Here is a 19,432-nt window from a genome sequence, read left to right as displayed (position 1 = left end):
AAGAGGATATCCTCCTGTTTCCCTGTCATCCAAAAGCTGCATTAAATTGCTGATCATTATTTAACGTTTATTTAAATCAAAGTGACAAACGGTTGCTAAGAGACGGCCAATATTATGTATAGGAAGCACTTATGGATCGGTGGGTAAATCCTCACATGAACCGCACAGTTCATTAAACTTGAATAAAGTCATTCATTTTTATAGATTTGTATTTTACAATTATTATGGTCCAAGGTGAGCTAGAGCCAAGCCCAGAAGGATAAATTACACTCCCGGACTGGTTGTCAGTCACGAGGGATGCATTAAAATAAAAATTTATGCACACATTTCCCATCAATAGATAATTTACAATAAACTTACCGTGCATGTTATCGGAATGTGGACAGAAACCAGAGTATCAAAAGAGAATTACAAGGAGAACCAGAAACATTCCTTTTGTATTTGCAAATTATATCAAGTCACTTGAATTGTAGATTTGCTCAAATGTAAAGTATATTTGCTCGAAAGCAAGAGAAATTTGGATATTCGCTAGAAAGCTAGAGTATAGGTCTTAAATCAGAATTGAAAAACAAAATGAGCGGTTCCAAGAATTACTGATTATTTACAATGGAAGCATGTCAGTCATTTTTTAAACGATTATTTTGATAAATTTCTGGTAACGTGTTAATATACATTTAGAATGTACAGGGTTCGACACTGTAATTGGTTCACTTGCAATGTGCCCATTTTTACAGTTGTGTGCTGGTAATAATTTCATCCTCTCGCATGGCGTTGGATAAGTAGTGGAGCAACAAATCTTCTTTGAGCTGGGATTGTATGAACTTGGATCCATCGATCCCTTTTCTATAGCCCCTTATCCTCACTTTGGTCGCTGGCTTGCTGGTGCCTATTCCGGCTGTCTACAAGCAGGAGGCGGGGGACACTGTGAATTGGTTGCCAGCCAATTGCAGGGCACACTGAGAAATCATTCACACTCCCAATCACATCTAAGGGCAATTTGCAGTGTCCAATACACATTTCGTGCATGTTTTTAGGATGTTGGAGGAAGCCAGAGGGCCCGTAGAGAACCCACTCGGGCTCCTGGAGAATGTGCAAACTCCCCAAAGGAAGGCTGGAGAGAGGTTGAAATGAACTCGTGATTGAATGTGAGGCGGATGTGGTAATCGCCAACAAAATTAAATATGATGATTTCTATTTTATATAAAATATTTCATATATGTATTGATGTGATGGGCACTGTAACACAGGAAATGTCTTGGAAGAAGCAACAACTTAACATAATACAACAGCAATATAAAATAAACACTAAAGGCCCTCTGCTTTTATTTTGAAGTCTTTTTTTTTTTGTCAGTGATGGCATAGAAGCTGACTTGATTTTCGTCCTGTGACTCCTCTTAAGAGAGTATATGTAATTTTTCGCATGCGCCTGAGGGAGCTTTAGGGGCATTAAGGTAGATGCAGCAAAACACACTCCTCCTCTGGCTGTCCGTAGCAATAACAAACGTGGTAATCTCCGGAAGAGTGCCACCCGACATGTAATATAATTTAATGTTAACTAGACCTATGATTATATTCAAAACGTACTGTTGGTTAAGAAAATATTTATTTGCATTTTTTATTTATTTATAGGAATTTATTCGTTTATAATTGAAAACAGCCCAAATCTTACATATTGTCACTTTAAAACCAGTTTTTGATGCTACCACTACCTACAGCTACCAACATCAACTAAATGCCATTAAAAAATATTCAGTCACTAAGAATGCTAGATGCAGTTGCATTCACATGCAGTTGGGCATATGTAACTCTTCCCCAAAAAAGTCTGTCTATGCAGTAAACAATAATAACTGCAAATGTTCAAATAATACACAGTAGGCTTTCTGTCACTATGTAAAAGCTGACCTTACCACTTTGACAAAACGGTCCGCATATCAAGGGATAAGGATTTGCCTAAATGATGAATACAGATTTTGTGGACTAAAGTTTTGATTTTTAGATTTGTCCAAAAATGCCCTCTTTGTGGTCTCTCTTTTCCCTGCGCCCAAAAGGTTAATATGCTAGTCTTAAAAGTGTTTGAAAATAAGGGATTACAAGACAAAGTACATCATTGCTAACATGTTTTTTTATCCAAGTAGATAGCTAGCGTGTATCCTAAATAAAATCTAAATCATAAAACTTAATTTCTTGAATGCTTTATGTAAATGCATCTAGTAACTAATAAGTCAAATACACGATAATGTAACCCATGGTAACTTATCACACACTGATCTCCTCATCCACACAAAGTTTTAGTTAACTGCCAGTTATGGGATCTCTGTCGTATTTGATATGCATCAATTAGAGCTGTGCTCCCAATCATGTTATATGCCTGCTGTGTAATGACAATAAAGGCATTCTTTTCTAACCTATGTAATGTAAATAATGTTTTTATCACTTCTCAGTGTAGTCATTTAATGCAACATTGTAAAAATGATGACACGGCAACATATGTCAGTGTCATATTGTCTGTCTGTGGCAGGGTGACAAGTCCACATTATGCAATACAATAAGTCAAATTAATAATAAAATCTAATGATGCTGTTAATCTTAAAAATTTGAAAGAAAAAAAAAAGAAAATATTGTGATTTGTCCATCCCTGCCCCATAAATGCAAAAAGCACTTATGCTGTGCTGTGAAGAAGGGTTTGCCCCTTCCTGATTACTTTGGTTTTTGCTTAGTTGAAGTCTAAAGTCAGTTTTTTATTTTATAAATTGCCCTGAATTACCACAGTCTCAAAGGCCTTCACAAGTGAAAAACAAATCGCAAAGGACTTCACAAATACACAACAGCACCCCCTGAACAAAGCTCCCCAAGGAGCAAGGAAAAACTCAAATACCCCATCTGGAGAAAACAAAAAACATTCAGAAGGGAGCTCAACAGGGAGGAGCCCCCTTCCAGGCTCATCAGGCTGCAATAGATGAAGAGTGCTAAAATAAAACATTGTGCCACATAAAGCAATACATGTCCATTGTGACGATCATGAAGCCAGGAGACTCCATTGGGTAGGATCCTCATCAAAATCCAGCCCGGTGTGGGTCCATCCCAACAGACAACAACGGAGGTGGCCCACCTCAAAACCTGCACCAGTCAGTCAGTGCAAGTCCGTCTGGCAGCATTCAATTTGTCCATCAGCATCTAGCAACCCCTCTCCACTCCAGGAGAAGAGGACTGGAAGGATAAAGAAGAAAGCTGTAATCTGACACTTTGACCAAGTACCTGAGTAAAAATAGTTTTATATCAGCTTCTTACTCACAAAAACCAATATTAATTCCACATGGAGACAACCCAGCAATGCTTCAAATGCAGATTCTAAATGATCATTTTATTTACCAAGGGTAGGTAAAAAATGCAATCGTGTTTAACATTGTGCAATAGTAATTGCCCCCTCAACCTAACAGTGAGTTGTGCCACTTTGGCAGCAATAACAATTCAAACCTTTGCGGTAACTGGTAATAAGTCTAACACCACTGTGGAAGAGTTTTGGGGTGTTCTTCTTTGCAGAATTGTTTCAACACTGCCATAACAGGCTTTTCTAGCATGAACTGCTGAACTGGAAGTTTTCCTTCAGGATTTTCTAGTAGACCACATATTTCATTTTTCTGTCATAGCAAGTTGTCCTGCCCCAGAGGAAGCAAAGCAACCACCATGCTTTTTTGTTGGATTCATGTTCATATTATCAAATGCTATGCCATTTTTTATGCCAGCTGTAACAGACTGCACACTTTCCAAAAGCTTTTCTCTAGTGCTGCGCTATTATATCAATATATTGCGATGTAATGCACATTTTGCAATACAACGTTCAGTTTCCAATATATCCCATATTGATTTTTAATGCCTTCGTTTCGTAATCTTGTTTTTTTTTTTTTTAATCACTCTTGAGTGGCTTTCGTATCATGATGTTTGTCATATTATGAATAGTGTTTCACATGTAAATCATTCTAAGCACTTCAAAAACACAGCATTAAATGTTACAGTACATTACCTTTTGAGTGAGGCGATATTCTAAAGCAAGAGTGGCAGTGAGGTGGAGTTCAAACAGCAGAAAAAGAAAACTTGTATGATTCAAAGATAATATTTCCTTCGTTTCAGGCGTTGTAGTTATAGCTCAGGCTTTGTTCTGTTCAGAGAAGCACAATATCTGACTTGTACTACTTCTCAACAGGCAGCCATATTAATGAGCAGTAGAATTTCATGTTGCGTTTATATGACGTGGGAATTTTGGGACACGAGTTTTGCTTTATTCTATTTCATTTTGTTTCTTTTATATGCTAAGTAATTTTCATTATTAATAAAAAAAAACTGCACAGAAGCTACCGTATCTCGAGGTTTCACTGTATTTCATAAATGATACCAATAGAGTTCTCCTTGGTTTTTGTCGTACTTTTTTCCACCAACGCAAGTGACGTCACAGATGCCTTTTGTTTACAGTTAAAGAGCAAAAACGGTAGGAAAAGAGGAGTATGAATTGGTGCGTTATAAGAGGCATACTCTTATTTCTGCCACATCAGTGACATCTGAAAGAGTGTTCCCAACTGCTGGGGACATAACACAGTCAAGGGCATGCTTGAAATGAAAAAAATGTGGACATGCTTTTTTTTTTTTATTTTGAAAGAATGTTTAAAGTGTGCTCATAAATGTCAATGATGTGTGCGTTCTGAAAAAGGTTAAATAGAATTTGTCTATTTTAATAATTTCCTTCTATTTTTTTCAGTCATTAATATATATGCCATAGACTTATATATTGACAAAAATTGCCCAATATATCGCAATACATCTTTGCTTTATCGCAATACACTTTTATGACCCAACAACCCGCACCAATTTTTACTCATCAGTTCACACAATGTTTTTCCATAAGTCTCGACGATCATCGTGTTTTTTTTTTTAAATTTTTTATTTTTTTTTTATGTAAGATCAGACTTTGTCTTCTTTTGCGATAGCAGTGTTTTTTTTTTTTTTTTTTTTGCAGGGCTGCTACTAGTGTTTTTCTTAAAGGGTAGTCTTGAACACGGGCCTTAATGAGGCCTGCAGTTCTTAAGCTGTTTTTCTAGATTCTTTTGTGACCTCAAGAATCACACTCTTTTATAATCACTGTTGGTCGCCCACTCTGTCGTCACGGCCATAGCTTTTTTTCTTAAGCAAATAAATAGGCCGCTTTTATTTTCACTCACGACTGATCTCCTCGTGCTCTTTGTCCAGGTAGGCATTATGTAGAGCAGTGGTCCCCAACCCCTGGTCTGTGGACCGGTACCGGTCCGTGGATCAACTGGTACTCAGCCGCGTGGGCTGCACCCGGAATAATGTTTTTGAAGTGATTTAGTTTAACAGTTCATACGTTTGTGCTGGATCTATGTTTTTTGGCGCCGCTTCTGGCTGCTGTTGATATTACATACATAGTGAGTAGGATGATGTGGTTTTTAGAGCAGCCAGCAGCAGTTAAAAATTTTAATATTAAAGTAAGCCTTGAGTTTCTTTCTGTGTAACTCCAGCAAGGTATCTTCAGGCTAAAGTTGGCTTTGGTATGATTCCATAAATTGCTTACCTAATTTTTCTTACTAATTGAACTTGTAGGTATTTTTGGCCTAGCAGCAAACAAGTGCTCACCATGTTCTAAATTACAGTACTGTATTATGCAAACAATGTTTCCTCAGATTTTATGAAATAGTTGACACAATGATCGTCATCCTTTTCAAGTCACGAATCGGGTGCATTACAACATTTTGCGCTGCCGCACCCAACATTTTATTCTTGGTTGCACCGGCACTAAAGTGCCCAAAATAAAATTTTACTGTGACACAATAGTAATATTGGCATTTTCTTCTATTTACAGGGAGCTATAATTCATTGATTGTCCTGATTGAAACCTACAAATACTTGGCCACATCAGGTATGTTATCTATAATGAATGTTGTATCTACAAATGACATAGCCTATATACAAATGACAAAGTGGTGCATTACTATTCAAAATACAGACCCTAATGTGGGGATGCCCAATGCATAGGCCGCGGTTGGCCGGTCATCCGCCTTGCTATATAGTTGCCCGCATAACATAAAAAATAAAATAAAATAAAAAACAGCCAAAAACAAATAATTAAACAAGAAAAAAATAACTTCTATTGAAGAAAAAGAATCTCAGTCATTGCTCGATTTCTTTTTTTTTTTTTTTTTTTTCCCCCCCGCTCGATTTGACAGTTTGACACACAGATGTGCATTTTCATATCGGCTGTATACTTACTTACAATAATTAATTTACAGTGGTAATTCAAGCTGGCCAACCAGGAAATGAACGTGAGAACGTGATTGGCTAAGGCACCCAAAGTGTATGAGTCACAGAGAATGAGTATATATACAAGTTTAATATATAATATAATATAATATAATATAATATAATATAATATAATATAATATAATATAACTTCCACTGCAGTCTGCAATTCCCTTGTGTGAAATTGAAACTGTCTTGTGTGTGATTATGAAAAAAATAAGGATTGGCTACTTTTTTTCAGGCACTTTGATATACTTGAGGATTTTTCTGCTTAGACAAACCTTTAACCTGTATAAATGCTGTTAAAATTTAAAAAATTGTTGAAAGATAGTTCATTGCTTTTTCCTTTTCTCAATGTTAAAAAGGGTACTGTTTTAGGAATACATATCAATGTTTATAGATAATCATTTACGGTCGGTGTGGCAAGTGGGGGGCATGAAATGTTTTCTCTTTTCTGGGGGGGGCTTAGCAAAATATAATTGAGAAGCACTGGTCTAAAGCGACGTTTCAGTATCGAGCTTGGATGTTACCCGGCGTAAAAAGCAGGGTTCCAAACGCCATACGACACAATGCATAACACACATTAGTGTTGTATGTTCTTGTCCGCTTGCAATAACAGACGGAGCTTGTATGTGTGTGTGTGTGTGTGTGTGTGTGTGTGTGTGTGTGTGTGTGTGTGTGTGTGTGTGTGTGTGTGTGTGTGTAGTGGAAATAGTGAATTGAAAAGGACAGAATCATTTTACTTTTAATTCATACACGTAGTAGTTGGATGATTAAATTGATCATTTCTTAAAATGTAATTTTCTACTATGTCTATATTTCCGTTAAAATTTGACTTTTCAATCAGAAAAAAATCATCTACAGCATTCACTAAGGGGCCGTATTCTTGGAGCCCTGTTGTTTCCTTTTGAATAGTTGCCTGGATGCGCAGTTTTCCACAGTACTCTTTATTCTTTGTGTATAACCTCAGGATGCTGGACTTAGGATGGAACCATCAGTCCATTGTAAGGAGATTGATATCAGTGGTTTGCATCTCTTCACGTGACCTGGATCTTATATTTGCTGTTCCGGATCGCCCTCACCCTTCTTAGGTATTTGGCCATGCCCTCCAAGCTACCTCCTTTTGTTCGCTATTTGCCTGTAAAATGCCAAGGTATTTGTAGTTGTCTTTCACATCCGCTACGTTGCCTTCAGGTTTTTAAGTCCCTTCGGTTGTAATATCTTCCCTCACCTAGATATCATTTGTCCAGACTCAATCTAGTCCGAATGAAATTCCAACCTCATTGTTATATATCCTTGTGAGTTGAATCCAGGAATCTATATCACATTCATTATTAGCTTACAGCTTGATGTCATCTATGTACAGGAGGTGGCTCATCATTGTTCCAATTTTGAACCCTTACCCTAAGCCGCTCTTATTTGTGATCTGACATAGTGGGTTCAGGTCATGTTATGGGAGGGAGTTCTCATATTTCTGGATTCAAAGGGATTATGGACTTGAAAATGTAGACGATTAGCTTGCTGCATCTTCAAAAAACAATTAGCTTTGAATTGGAGAAGAAAGACACATGTCTCGCCTTTGTCTCCTTGCATCATTATTTACTGCATTTCCACAATTGGTGACCCCAATGTGGTCAACATTCCGAATGCTATTATTTATTCTGTATATCCTTGCCCCAATGACAGTGTTACCTGTATTTTTAAAAGCACAAGCGCAATATAAATCTAAAGCGTTGACCGGTCCATGGTGATAAAAAGGTTGGGGATTTATGCCATTTCAACAATGCGATGATCCACTGATCCCTTGTTCCACATATTCAGGACCTCTCCACCCACCAGGTGTCACCAGGTGTCTTTCATGACCTTATGGATTCTCTGCTTTGTGGCATACCGTTCTTGTTCGTCTTCTTGAATTATATCTTGGCGATCAGCGCAAATGCAGATGACTGCCAGACTTCGTTGACGTTAGAGTAACTCAGCGAGCATAGCCTAATTTTTAAGTCAACCAAGTGCTAGTTCATCTTATCATTAATTAGATTTCTCAGGCACCACAGCGTCCAGTCCCCCTTCATGGTAGGAAGGATACAGTTGCCAGTTTTCCACATCCCTCAACTGTGAAATCCCTGCAGCAATTCTTAGGCATGAACTTCTGCAACAGGTTAAAATGTTACCTCTGGAGGTCCCAAATAGAGTTCTTGATAAGTAATTGCAATTTTTGTGTCTAGTCCTATATTTGCCAAAACAATTAGCCCGAAATCACCCTAGTTAGTTTAATGGGCTGTGCCATTTGGGGAATGCATGTGACATCTAGTCGTTGACTGAGCCATCTATTGCACCCTCCACTTGCTGTCAGTTATATGCCTGATCAAGTTGTCATGACTAAAATGGATTATTCTGTCAAAAGTTAAGAAGAAACTGGTCAACATTCGAGCCAATAAGGACCTCTAATTCAGAATCTGGCAATGAAAATGGAAAGACTAATTGGTCAGATGAAGAAAATGCTGCATTGCAGTGGCAAAACAGCTAGGCGAAGATTAATGCTACTGCTCCTTCAGCTTGACGGAATTCACTACCGCTAGTGTCCACCAGTGTGTTTGGGGTTTATTGCCGCAAAAACAGCCACTGACCACCTTACGAGCACAACTCTGATCAGTCACCTTGACAATGGGGGCCCGAAACATGATCCTCTCTGACTCGGTGCCCCAACTCCCCCAGCACGTTGAAGAAGTTCTGCCAAATGTGGGAGTTGACACTCATTCTGAGAGAGGACTCTGCCAGATATTCCCAGCAGACCATCAATATATTGGGTCTGCCAGGTCTTAACCCCCCGCCCCAGGTCAGAGCCAACATACCGCCACTGGGGAACAGTTATTTTTCACCCCTCTGTCCTCCCAAGTTTCCAAAACATGACACCAAACAAGACACACTAATGTTTGAACATGGTTTTTGTCATGGACAATCAATGACGAGATCAGAAGTCCAGTAACAAAACACCAATCTGGTTCAGATTGCGACAGGGGTTCCTAGCAATCACGCAAGTCTTACTGTCATTGCACATGTGACCAAAAAGGGTGGGTACGCTGAATTGTTATTTAGTGCAATTGGAAGTGAGTACAACTCTTTTTGAGAGGACTGTTACCAGATGCCAAGGTCTGTGTCGTGGCAAGTCCGACTATATCTAGTCGTCTCTTTTATGTCTGGCACACCAGCTCAGGTTTATTCCCTGCCAGAGAGATCAATCAAATTTTATTTGTATAGCCCTGAATCACCTAAGTCTCAAAGGGCTTCACAGATGAAAAGAGGTCATGTTGAGACTTCTTTCGAAAAAAGAAGTCATACAGACATCTTTTCAGTGTAAGGTACAGCATCCCCTGTCAAACCTCCCAGAAGGGGAAGGTAAAACTCAAAAACCCCAATTTGGGGGAAAATCAGAAATCTTCAGAAGGGACCACAGGTGGGAGGAGTCCCCTTCCAGGCCCACAGATTGAAGTGGATGCTGCATGTACATAATACAGACAAGTAGATACACATGACAGACAAATACAGGTAAACAATATAGATTACAGAAAACATACTGTGGTATATAGTGCAATGATGACTTGACAGCAGGCAAAGCCATCGGGCAGGAACCTTCCCACAGTCCAACCAAGTGGACCGCAGACGGTCGATCTCTTAACCCTCGATGGTCGACCAGCGCAGTGCCAAATGGGGGCGGTCAAGTCAACCATCACCATCTAGAGAGGCATACAGCCCCAACAACTTACAGTGGCTCCTAGGATCATTGGGACACACAAACCTTCCCATAATGGTAAGGTGATGGCTCATGAAAGGGCCAAATACCAAAGGAGTGTAAGTCATCTTCTGACTGAAGAAAGCTGTGAAAAATTGTATGAAGAACTAATCTCATCATTCTGCCATTTAGCAAGTATTAATTCTTACAGTAATGTGATTGACCTAGAAGAGGAATAATTTTTATTCAGGTTTCATGTCACAAAATGGGTCTGAGGCCTTTGTCTTATATATACTGTAGTGTAGAGGTGCCCAAGTGCAGATCTCAAGAGCCGTTATTAGCCTGTTTTTGATGTAACCCTGCTCTAAAACACCTGATTAATATGATCAGGATTGTTGCCAGGCCTCTGCATCACTTGCTGATGAGCTGATCATTTGAATCGGGTGTCTTGGAACAGGTTCTATCAGGTGAGTAATCACAGTGCAGCGATGGGTATTGATTCCTTTTTTTTTTTATGCCCCCCCCTTCCAAGGTAACGTTTCCAGAAAAGCCATCCCTAGCCTTTCAACACTCAAGGGAAGGTGGGAATTATTATTGATGTTTGTTGTTATCTTGTATTCTATTTTTATAATGTCATGCTTTTGCTTTTTAGGGAGATTTCACACAATTGCAGTACCCTACAAAATAATGGCTCATGAATGGGACTCATATTTTCAAACGGTCTCACCCCTGTCATCAGACCCAAAGACGTTGAGGACACCAGAGCCAGAAGGAAGTCTTGTCCAACATTTGGAGACCTTTGTGGGACAACATGAGTTCTCTAACTCCACAGCTTCACACGCTGCAACAGACTCAACATTTGATACAAACTATTACTCAACCTCCAGTATTGGAAATTCCACTTCTGATTGTGCTTACCAAAGCTTCTATAGAGAAACACCCTGGCAACCTGATGAAGAACTCGTGCTAAAGGATACTTCGTTGAAAGGTGAAGACGCTGACGTTAAAGATTTGGCCATGAATGGATTGTCTTCATCTAGACCCTTGCCTGCATCCTATTCAGATGATTTGCAAGGACTTAAACAAAACTGTGAACTTTTAGCTTCATCCCTTCTTGAGGATTATTCAGATGTAAGTAGTTGCTCCAACCCAGATGTAAATGAAACCATGTCTTCTTGTAAATTTGTTACTATTCCAACTCAGCAGCCCAAAAGTGATTCTACGACAAAACGAAGTCCATCAGAATGGCTTTTCACCCCCTCTGAAAATGTGACATTTTCAAATGAGATGAAATCAATTTGCCCAAATTCTCCAAAACTAATAGGTGAAGACAATACAGCTGAATGTCTACAAGAGACACACAAAGGTTTAGTAAAACCTGATAGTTTTAACTCTACACACAATCATCCTTTTGCAGTAATTCCGCCTATTGAGAACAGGACAATTGAGGACTGTAATGAAAAAGAGGGAGTTCTAAGTCATGCGCAAAAGAGAAATGTGGATCTAATTGAGGGATACTACTCGGACATCTCTCTAAGTGACAGTGAAAATGTGACCAGCATGGAGAACTATCCAGATCATATGAAGGAGCATTGGACTGTAACCCCTGAATGTATAAAAACTTCAATTGCAGAGATGAAAGACAATGAACTGGAGAAAGGAAATGAGGAACTAAAGGAATTATGCCCACTGGAAAATGAAGTCAATGACACCCCTAATGCCATTGGACAGCAAAAAACAAATCCGACATTTGGTGAGGAGGTTTGCAGTACTGTCCATCAAAGTCAAGAAAAAGAATCAGACTCCTTGGGAGAGGAAACATTAACTGCGCCAATTCAAACAAATGTTGCGTACTCTGATTGTGTTCATGATGAAAGCATGATAACAGACAAACCACAGTCAGATACGGAGAACAATTGTCAAGACGACCCACTGTCAAACACAGAGATCGCATGTCAGGACAATGAAATTAATTCCGACAGCTCTCACGTTTTGAATTCTCCGGATTCGGATTCCATTAAGTCCATTTGTGAATTGTTGAAATGTATAAATATGCCGGAGACCCGCCCCCATGTTATTGGTGCCTTATCAGAAAATCAGCCTTCTCAAGATGGGGTTTTGGACAACGTTTGTAGCCCTGTTCCAGTGAGTGATGGTCATTTGAATGATGCCAATAGCAAGCTGTGTTTATATAGCAATTCAGATTCCTCTCTAAATCCAAATGCCCCAAAAACAGACGCCGATTTGGTTCATGACGATTTAGGGGACTGCAAAAGCAATCCAGTTGTTGATATTATCCCAGACTTGCCACAACAACCCTTGTCAAGTGTAGACACAAATATTAATGACAAAAAGGAATTAATCTGTCTCCAAGAGAAGAATCAGACATCTTGTACAGATTCAGAAAGCTCTGGTGTGGCTATTCACGCTGCTATTGTGGATGTGCATGGTGAGAACACAAACAGCATTTCAAATGATATAAAATCCTCATCACAGAAGAGCCACTTAAGCGATGAGTGCTATTCCAACAAGGATGAAGATTCTGGGGAAAGCACGGCACATACAGAAAAGTCACTTACAGTATCCACAGAACAAGAACATGTAAGGGCATCAGTCGAAGGAATACATACTTGTGAGGAAGAAATGTTGATGCCTGCTGAGATGTACGAGGAGCCATCTGTTACCAAACACTCAAGTGACACTGAATCAGTGAAACTTGCAGTAAAGTGTGTTGGCCAGTTAAATGGCAACACCACGGATGAGACAGAAGAACGAAATGAATCTCTGATATCATCTTTGCACATGAGGAAGCGTCTACAGCCTGTTGTGATTATAAACAAAATGCAGCCCGCACTAAGTAATTTATACCAGTGTGCAGTTTGCCAGCAAACAACCCACAGTGCGGATCAGATAATTGAACACCATCACTGTCAACATTCGGACCAGCTCTTCCAATTTTGCAAGACGTCCAATCAATACCTAATGAGTATTGAACAGACAAACAAGAATGTGGGCAACAAAGCTGAAAATCCTCACCTTGGCTCAGATTTGTCTCATCAAAAAAGAAACCCTCGTCATTGCAACATCTGCAATCAGGAATTTTCAAAATTATCACAGTATGTGAAGCACATGCGTGGTCATACTGGTGAAACACCTTACAAGTGTGATGGATGTGGCTCGTTTTTTGCACAGAGTTGCTCCTTAAATAGACACAAGAACAAACCTGGTACATGTAGGAGTTTCAAACCGGGAAATCCCGTCGCAAAATCTACTGACATTGAAGTTATCAAACTTGGTCCACATAAAACTACAACCCCATCATCACCACAAAAAGTTACAGATAGGACACTGCTTGAGAATGTGCCTCAGTGTTATGTGAATGTGTTTGATATCTGCAAAACAAACGTCTGTCTCTACTGTGGAAAACAATACCCAAGTCCCAAAAAAGTCAAGAAGCATGTTTACAGAGTGCACAAAGGAAGCCCTCAAGGTGTTTGGCAAAATGATACTACCATGAAAATATGTAGAAGAAAGAAGAAGCTTTGTAACATACAAACTGAAAAAAATGAAAATGTTGAAAATGAGCCAAAGCGTAAACATAAATGTCCTCTCTGTCCACGTGTTTTTATGCACTCCTACAACAGAGCTAGACATTTACGTGATTGTGTCAGACAGGCTCTAAGCGTTAACAGGGGAAAGGTTGGTGACAGATTCAGCTGTCCACTGTGCCACGCAACATTTACTCAGTCACAGAATAGATACAGGCATATTCACACCAGCTGCTTCAAAAAGACTCTTAATCGATTAAAAGGGAGTGTAGAATCAAAGCAAAGGGTCGAACTTGAAATTAGGAAAGACTTGAATACAAAAGAAGAGACAAAATTTGCCACGGAAAGCCGTCAGACCGAAACCAATTTGATGACTTCAAAAACTGAACAGTCTCACGAATGTGGTGTTTCGCCGACAGCTCTACAGCAAGATACTGGTCTCTCCAAACATAGAATGAAAGATGAGACTAAAACCACTGGCAAAATGATCAACCCTTCAGTTTTGTCCTCCAAGTCAAAGATAGCTGGTTCAAAGACGACAAGGACTGAGGAGATTGAGAACATTGAGAAATCCGATGAGAAGTCCAGTGGTTCCCTGAGCTGTCGGTATTGTGAAAAAGACTGCGACACAGACGAGTTGTTAAAGAAACATGAGAGGTGTCACAGAGGTGAACGGCCATACCGCTGTCTCAAATGTGGAAGAGGATTCAAGAAGAGAGTCTACCTTCTGAGTCACAAAGTCGTCCACCAGAGTGTCCAGTGCTCACTTTGCCAAAAGATTGTTCCAAATGCCAGAAATCTTGTCCAGCATGCTAAATTGTATCATAAAGGAAAAAAGTTTCCATGCACCTTCTGTCAACAACAATTCTCAAGTCCTACAGAGCTCCTTCGACATCTGAAATCACATCAAAGGGAAGGGAAAGCAACTTCTTTAAATGGTGAACCATTGACGTCCCAGAAGGTCAAAAAGGAGCCATGTGATTCAGAAGTGCAACAGTGCTCTCTTTGCAAAGAAGTTTTTGACGATGCCCTCTTATTTAGAAGACATTGTCTCACACACATATCTTCATCTCATTGTCCATTTTGCAATCGAAAGTTCAAAGCCCGCCGTTACTTGTTATCTCACATGTACAAACATACAGGAGAGAGACCTTATTCTTGCCCTCATTGTGCAAAATGTTTTTCTCAAAAGCCGAGCCTGGAAACTCACAAGGCAAGTTGTTTGCCGACTCAACAGCAAGAGCATTCCGGACCCGAACGGCAAACCCTCATGGAAAGTGGTGTGCCAACTCAACAAGAGCATGCCCCAGCCAAATTGCACAAGTGTTCAATTTGTCCCCGAACATTTAAAAAGAAAAGACACTGGATTGGACACGACAATGGCCACAAGTTCAATACTTTGCGAGTCTGCACCGATTGTGGGATGTACTTCAGCCATAATAAATTCGGCCCACATAAGAGGTCATGTGGTGAAATGTCACAACCCGACAAAGTCTTATCTTCTAATAGCGACACCAGTCAAAACATTTCACAGGAAAGGCAGAGTATTACGAAAACCCCATCTAATTCCAGTGTGTCACGTCGGCTTCCATTTAAGTGTCCTAGCTGTGCAAAGAGTTTCCGGTTCCAATCATTACTCACTAAGCACAGTGTTTCACACGCCAGTGCACAAGGATATGCATGTGTACATTGTGATGAACGATTTACATCCAAAGCATTGCAAGTGCTGCATGAGGAGCAGTGTAACATTTCCAAGAAAGAGGAGTCAAAAAATTCCCCTGAAGCTTCCCTCGAAATGAAAAACATACCTGCTGTCAAGGAAGAAGCACAGATAACCCCAGACAAAACTGATAATGAGCATAAATGCAAATTCTGCACAAAGACATTTGTGAAGCCACAAAGCCTGCGGCGTCATATTTTGACTCATAATGAAGTGAATCCATATCGCTGCAAGACCTGTGGAAGCTGCTTTTCAAGGTACGATTATCTTAAGGTGCACCATGCTCATTGCAAAGGAAAACATTTGCAATTGCGGATCTGCATTCCCAAAATTAGTTTGGATAAAGTTGGGATGGGCTGGCAAAACAAGTTTGACGGTGACCAGATGGAACAGCAGCAGGGATTAGACTGTAAAATTTGTTCCAAGAGCTTCCCATCTCGGTCTGGACTGTCCCGCCATGTCACACTGTTCCATACCGTCAAAATGTTCAGGTGCCCTCGTTGTGATTCAGGTTTTACGCATGAAAAATCTCTGACCTACCACAGGAAACACCAAAGATGCAAGAAAATCCTCCGAAAACCAGATTCTACTCCATCAGAGGCTAATCCGTCATCAGAAAATAATAGCAAGCCAGTGAGTGAGGTAAAGCCTACCAAGAATCTCAAACTTCCAAACCTAATCCACAAATATACTTGTGGTTACTGCCCCCGTCATTTTGCAAACAAATGGCGGTTAGAAGTTCACGTCCGTGTGCACACAGGAGAGAAACCATTTGCTTGCGATTGTGGCCTGCGATTCATCAGAAACGACTACTTAAAACGTCATCGTTTAAAGTGCACTGTCAAACTTTGTAAAATATGTGGTGTAGCATTCCCACAAAAAGAACTGACGGATCACCACATGACTTGTACTTCAACACCATCCCAGTCAACGAAGCGTGAACAAACATTTCAAAGTTCAACAAAAGGCTTTTCTTGTGCATACTGTTCTTTACGTTTTTCATTATTTTCGCAGCTTCAGGAACACTTTTTAAATGCACACAAACTGGAAACGGCGGATCCACCGATATCTGCTGCTCCTCTTCAACAACATCTTTCCAAAATACCAACCGTTAAAGACGATAGATCTGACAAACAGCCGAGCGAAGGTACTAATTTGACATGTAAACTTGATACCGCGCTTGTTGGTCATGTTGCTGAATCACTAGTTTGCCCGGTCTGCAATCTGTCGTTTGAAAATAAAGCTGGACTAATGGGCCATTCTCGCGTGCATGCAAAAGAGACTCCTTACAAATGCAAAAAATGCAAGAGAGGCTTTTGGAATAAAAATCTACTCCGCAACCACAACAGGAAATGCAGGTTTGGAAATACCACTGCAAAGGAAACAGCACAGAAGCTGGAACCACCTTTAAAAGCAGACCTTAATCTGACGCTGCCTGACTCCGTTCTCGTGTTCAAAGATGTGTCACAAATGGACTCTGGAGTTGTGCAGAGAAGTCTTTCGTGCGAAGATGATTTAAAGGAGTCTTCAGAAAAGCCTGGCGAAGATAATGTGCAAATCATTGCAAACAAAACCAAAGTGGTTCAGTACCAATGTTCTGAGTGTGATTTGAGCTTTACTGATGGCTTGATGCTCATCAGTCACCTTGAAGAACACGGAAGAGAGGAGCAAGCGAACAAACGCATTACCTGTAAAAAATGCAATCGCGCTTTTTCCAGTGAAGCATTGCTTGAAAAACACATGAGAGGTCATGGTTTAAGTAAAAAATTCTCTTGCTCATTGTGTTTCAAGTCCTTTTACACGTCATCAGATTTGAAAGTCCACAAATCATACCATGACTCAAACAGGCCGTTTTCTTGCAAACTGTGTAGTTACAAGTTTTGGTCCAAGCAATCTCTTGGCTCTCATTACGCTGAAGATCATCCTGACCATTCATTTGCTTGCCGTTTCTGTGTAAAGACCTATGCCACCAAAAAGTCTCTCCAAAGACACTACAGAAAATGGCATCTAAGAGAGCAGAAGAACCCCGGAAGTGAGTCTGCGCCCCAACCTGTTGTGGCTAGTAGAAGTGGTGAGGATGAAAGCAGTAATAGCGAGGACAGTGACTCAGACTCCGCTCCTTACTTCCCATGCCACGTATGTGGAAAGACATTCACAACGTCAGAGAAGCTCGAAGACCATCAAAAATGCCATCTCGGTGAAAAACCTCACGAATGTGCGGTATGTGGTAAATGTTTTTTCCAGGCCGCCCAGTTGGAGCAGCACAAACGTATGCACAAATCTGAATTGCAGTGTCAGGTGTGTGGAAGAGGTTTCGTGTCCCTCTTTGCCCTGCGAAAACACAAACATACTCATGGCAAGAGTCGTCCTCATCGTTGCTCCAGATGTCAGCTCAGCTTCTCAGGAGCCTCCCAACTAGCAGAACACATGACCACGCATAGGGAAGAAAACTTTCCGTGTGACATCTGCAATCGAGTTTTCCCCTCCAAGAGTGATCGAGCCGAGCACAGAAAAGAACACACAAGTTCCGGTGAACGCCTCTCGCCGTTGCCTGAGAAGTCATCTTCTCTCTCTGAAAGCCACGCAGAAAACCTGAGAAAACTGAAGTACCGTTGTGGTTCATGTCTCGAGCGCTTCAAAGACCCAGAGGAGCTCTCGGCGCATGGCTGCAAGGTATCCAAGGAGCGGCCCTATTCTTGTTCTGATTGCGATAAACATTTTCTGCACTCATCCCATCTGAAACAGCACCGAGTCATCCATCAAAAGTCAAAGACCGATGAGGATTATTCTTGTAAGCGTTGTAATACAACTTACTCCTCCGTTGAGCACTTCCTCAGCCATCTGAAGACCCACGAAAATGAGCTTACTGCACCTGGAAATACTGTTGATGGTTATACATGTCCAGTTTGCAACCAGTGTTTTGTTAAGGCCGCCGAGTTAATTTCCCATTTTCCTGTTCATTCTACAAACACGCTGAAATGCAAAATGTGCAAAATTACCTTTTCCTCCAAAAATCAGATTGAAGAACATGAGAAGAGGTACCATACATCTGTTACGGGATTTGAATGCAAGGGGTGTGGCAAGAAGTTTTTGGGGAGTGACTCTTTCAACCAGCACTCCTGTTCCCATAAACCGCAGGAATCGATCGTGACTCCAAACAAGTCGGTCGCGCAAATTAATCGTCAAGATGCTGGGGAGGAGGAAGAAATTGATGTCATTGGAGAGGAATTGTATGACTGCGGCACTTGCTCAATGCAATTCTCCTCAAAAAGTACTCTCTTGGAGCATCAAAATAAGGTGCACTTAATTGATAAACCGTTCAAATGCCAGTCTTGTACAAGATCCTTTTCCTCCAGACATTCCCTTCGCAAGCATGAAATGGGGGTGCACGTCAACCGTTCTCCACCAGCTCCACAAAGCAAGTTGAAATGTCCCCAGTGCTCGTCTAAATTTGACACGGCCCGAGAACTTTCGTCGCACATGAGATCGCATGCCGAAAAAGAAGTTGGACAGCACCGCTGTGATATGTGCTACAAGTCATTTGCTCACGCTTCTCAGCTTTTGCGGCATCAAGAAAGCCATGTTGGCCAAATTGTGTATGAATGCACCGAATGTGACAAGGCCTTTGCTTTCCCACACCTGCTGGAGGAACATCAGAAGACGCATGCATAGCTTTCAAAATAATGGCCGAGGGAAACTCTCTCCCTACTAGTCCTGCAAGAGCTTACTCATATCTGGCTGGGGTCCCCCCTCAAAAATAGAAACCTGTTTGTGTCGGTCCCGTCTCGGTCTTGTAAATATAAATTCTATTATTGGAGTTCATGATGAAAACATGCACAAAATGTTCTTCGCTGTTTATATAATGTACATTGACTATTTCATTTTGATTTGTAAAGTTGTATACTCAAATGTCTCGTACAGGGGTTCAATATTTTGACGTTTTAAGCTTCATTTTCAAGGACTTGAAAGTTGTTTTTAGTCAGTTATTTTCATGACTACAAGCGCTTCATATGCCTGTTTATGGTTTTGTAGATATTTTTGTGATTTTTAGTTTGTTTAAAGTTGAATAAAAATGTACATTGATTTGACAAATGTTTCGACTGAATTAAATGGTCTGACCCGAACATG

At 40.5% G+C, this 19,432-nt stretch overlaps 1 protein-coding gene across 1 annotated transcript; it reads left to right on the top strand.

The window, feature by feature from the left end:
- The first annotated feature begins 10,226 nt into the window (after positions 1 to 10,226).
- On the top strand, positions 10,227 to 19,432 carry LOC148425499 (uncharacterized). The gene is made up of 2 exons (XM_088410665.1): positions 10,227 to 10,617; positions 10,689 to 19,432. Exons 1-2 carry the CDS (start codon positions 10,551 to 10,553, stop codon positions 18,974 to 18,976), a joined length of 8,355 nt encoding a protein of 2,784 aa, XP_088266791.1. The 5' UTR covers positions 10,227 to 10,550; the 3' UTR covers positions 18,977 to 19,432.

Source organism: Hippichthys cyanospilos, chromosome 3, assembly GCF_059441005.1.
Source record: "Hippichthys cyanospilos isolate Australia breed blue-spotted pipefish chromosome 3, RoL_Hcya_1.0, whole genome shotgun sequence".
In the NCBI taxonomy this organism is placed as follows: domain Eukaryota; kingdom Metazoa; phylum Chordata; class Actinopteri; order Syngnathiformes; family Syngnathidae; genus Hippichthys; species Hippichthys cyanospilos.
Note: the sequence above shows the minus strand (reverse complement) of the source record. Positions and strands in the feature narration are given on the sequence as shown.

Bases quoted from the DNA above. Each gene is read 5' to 3' on its own strand.
- LOC148425499 (XM_088410665.1), top strand. From the start codon at position 10,551: ATGCCCCCCCCTTCCAAGGTAACGTTTCCAGAAAAGCCATCCCTAGCC. The intron at 10,618-10,688 runs GTGGGAATTATT...TTTGCTTTTTAG, and splicing joins CTTTCAACACTCAAGGGAAG to GGAGATTTCACACAATTGCA.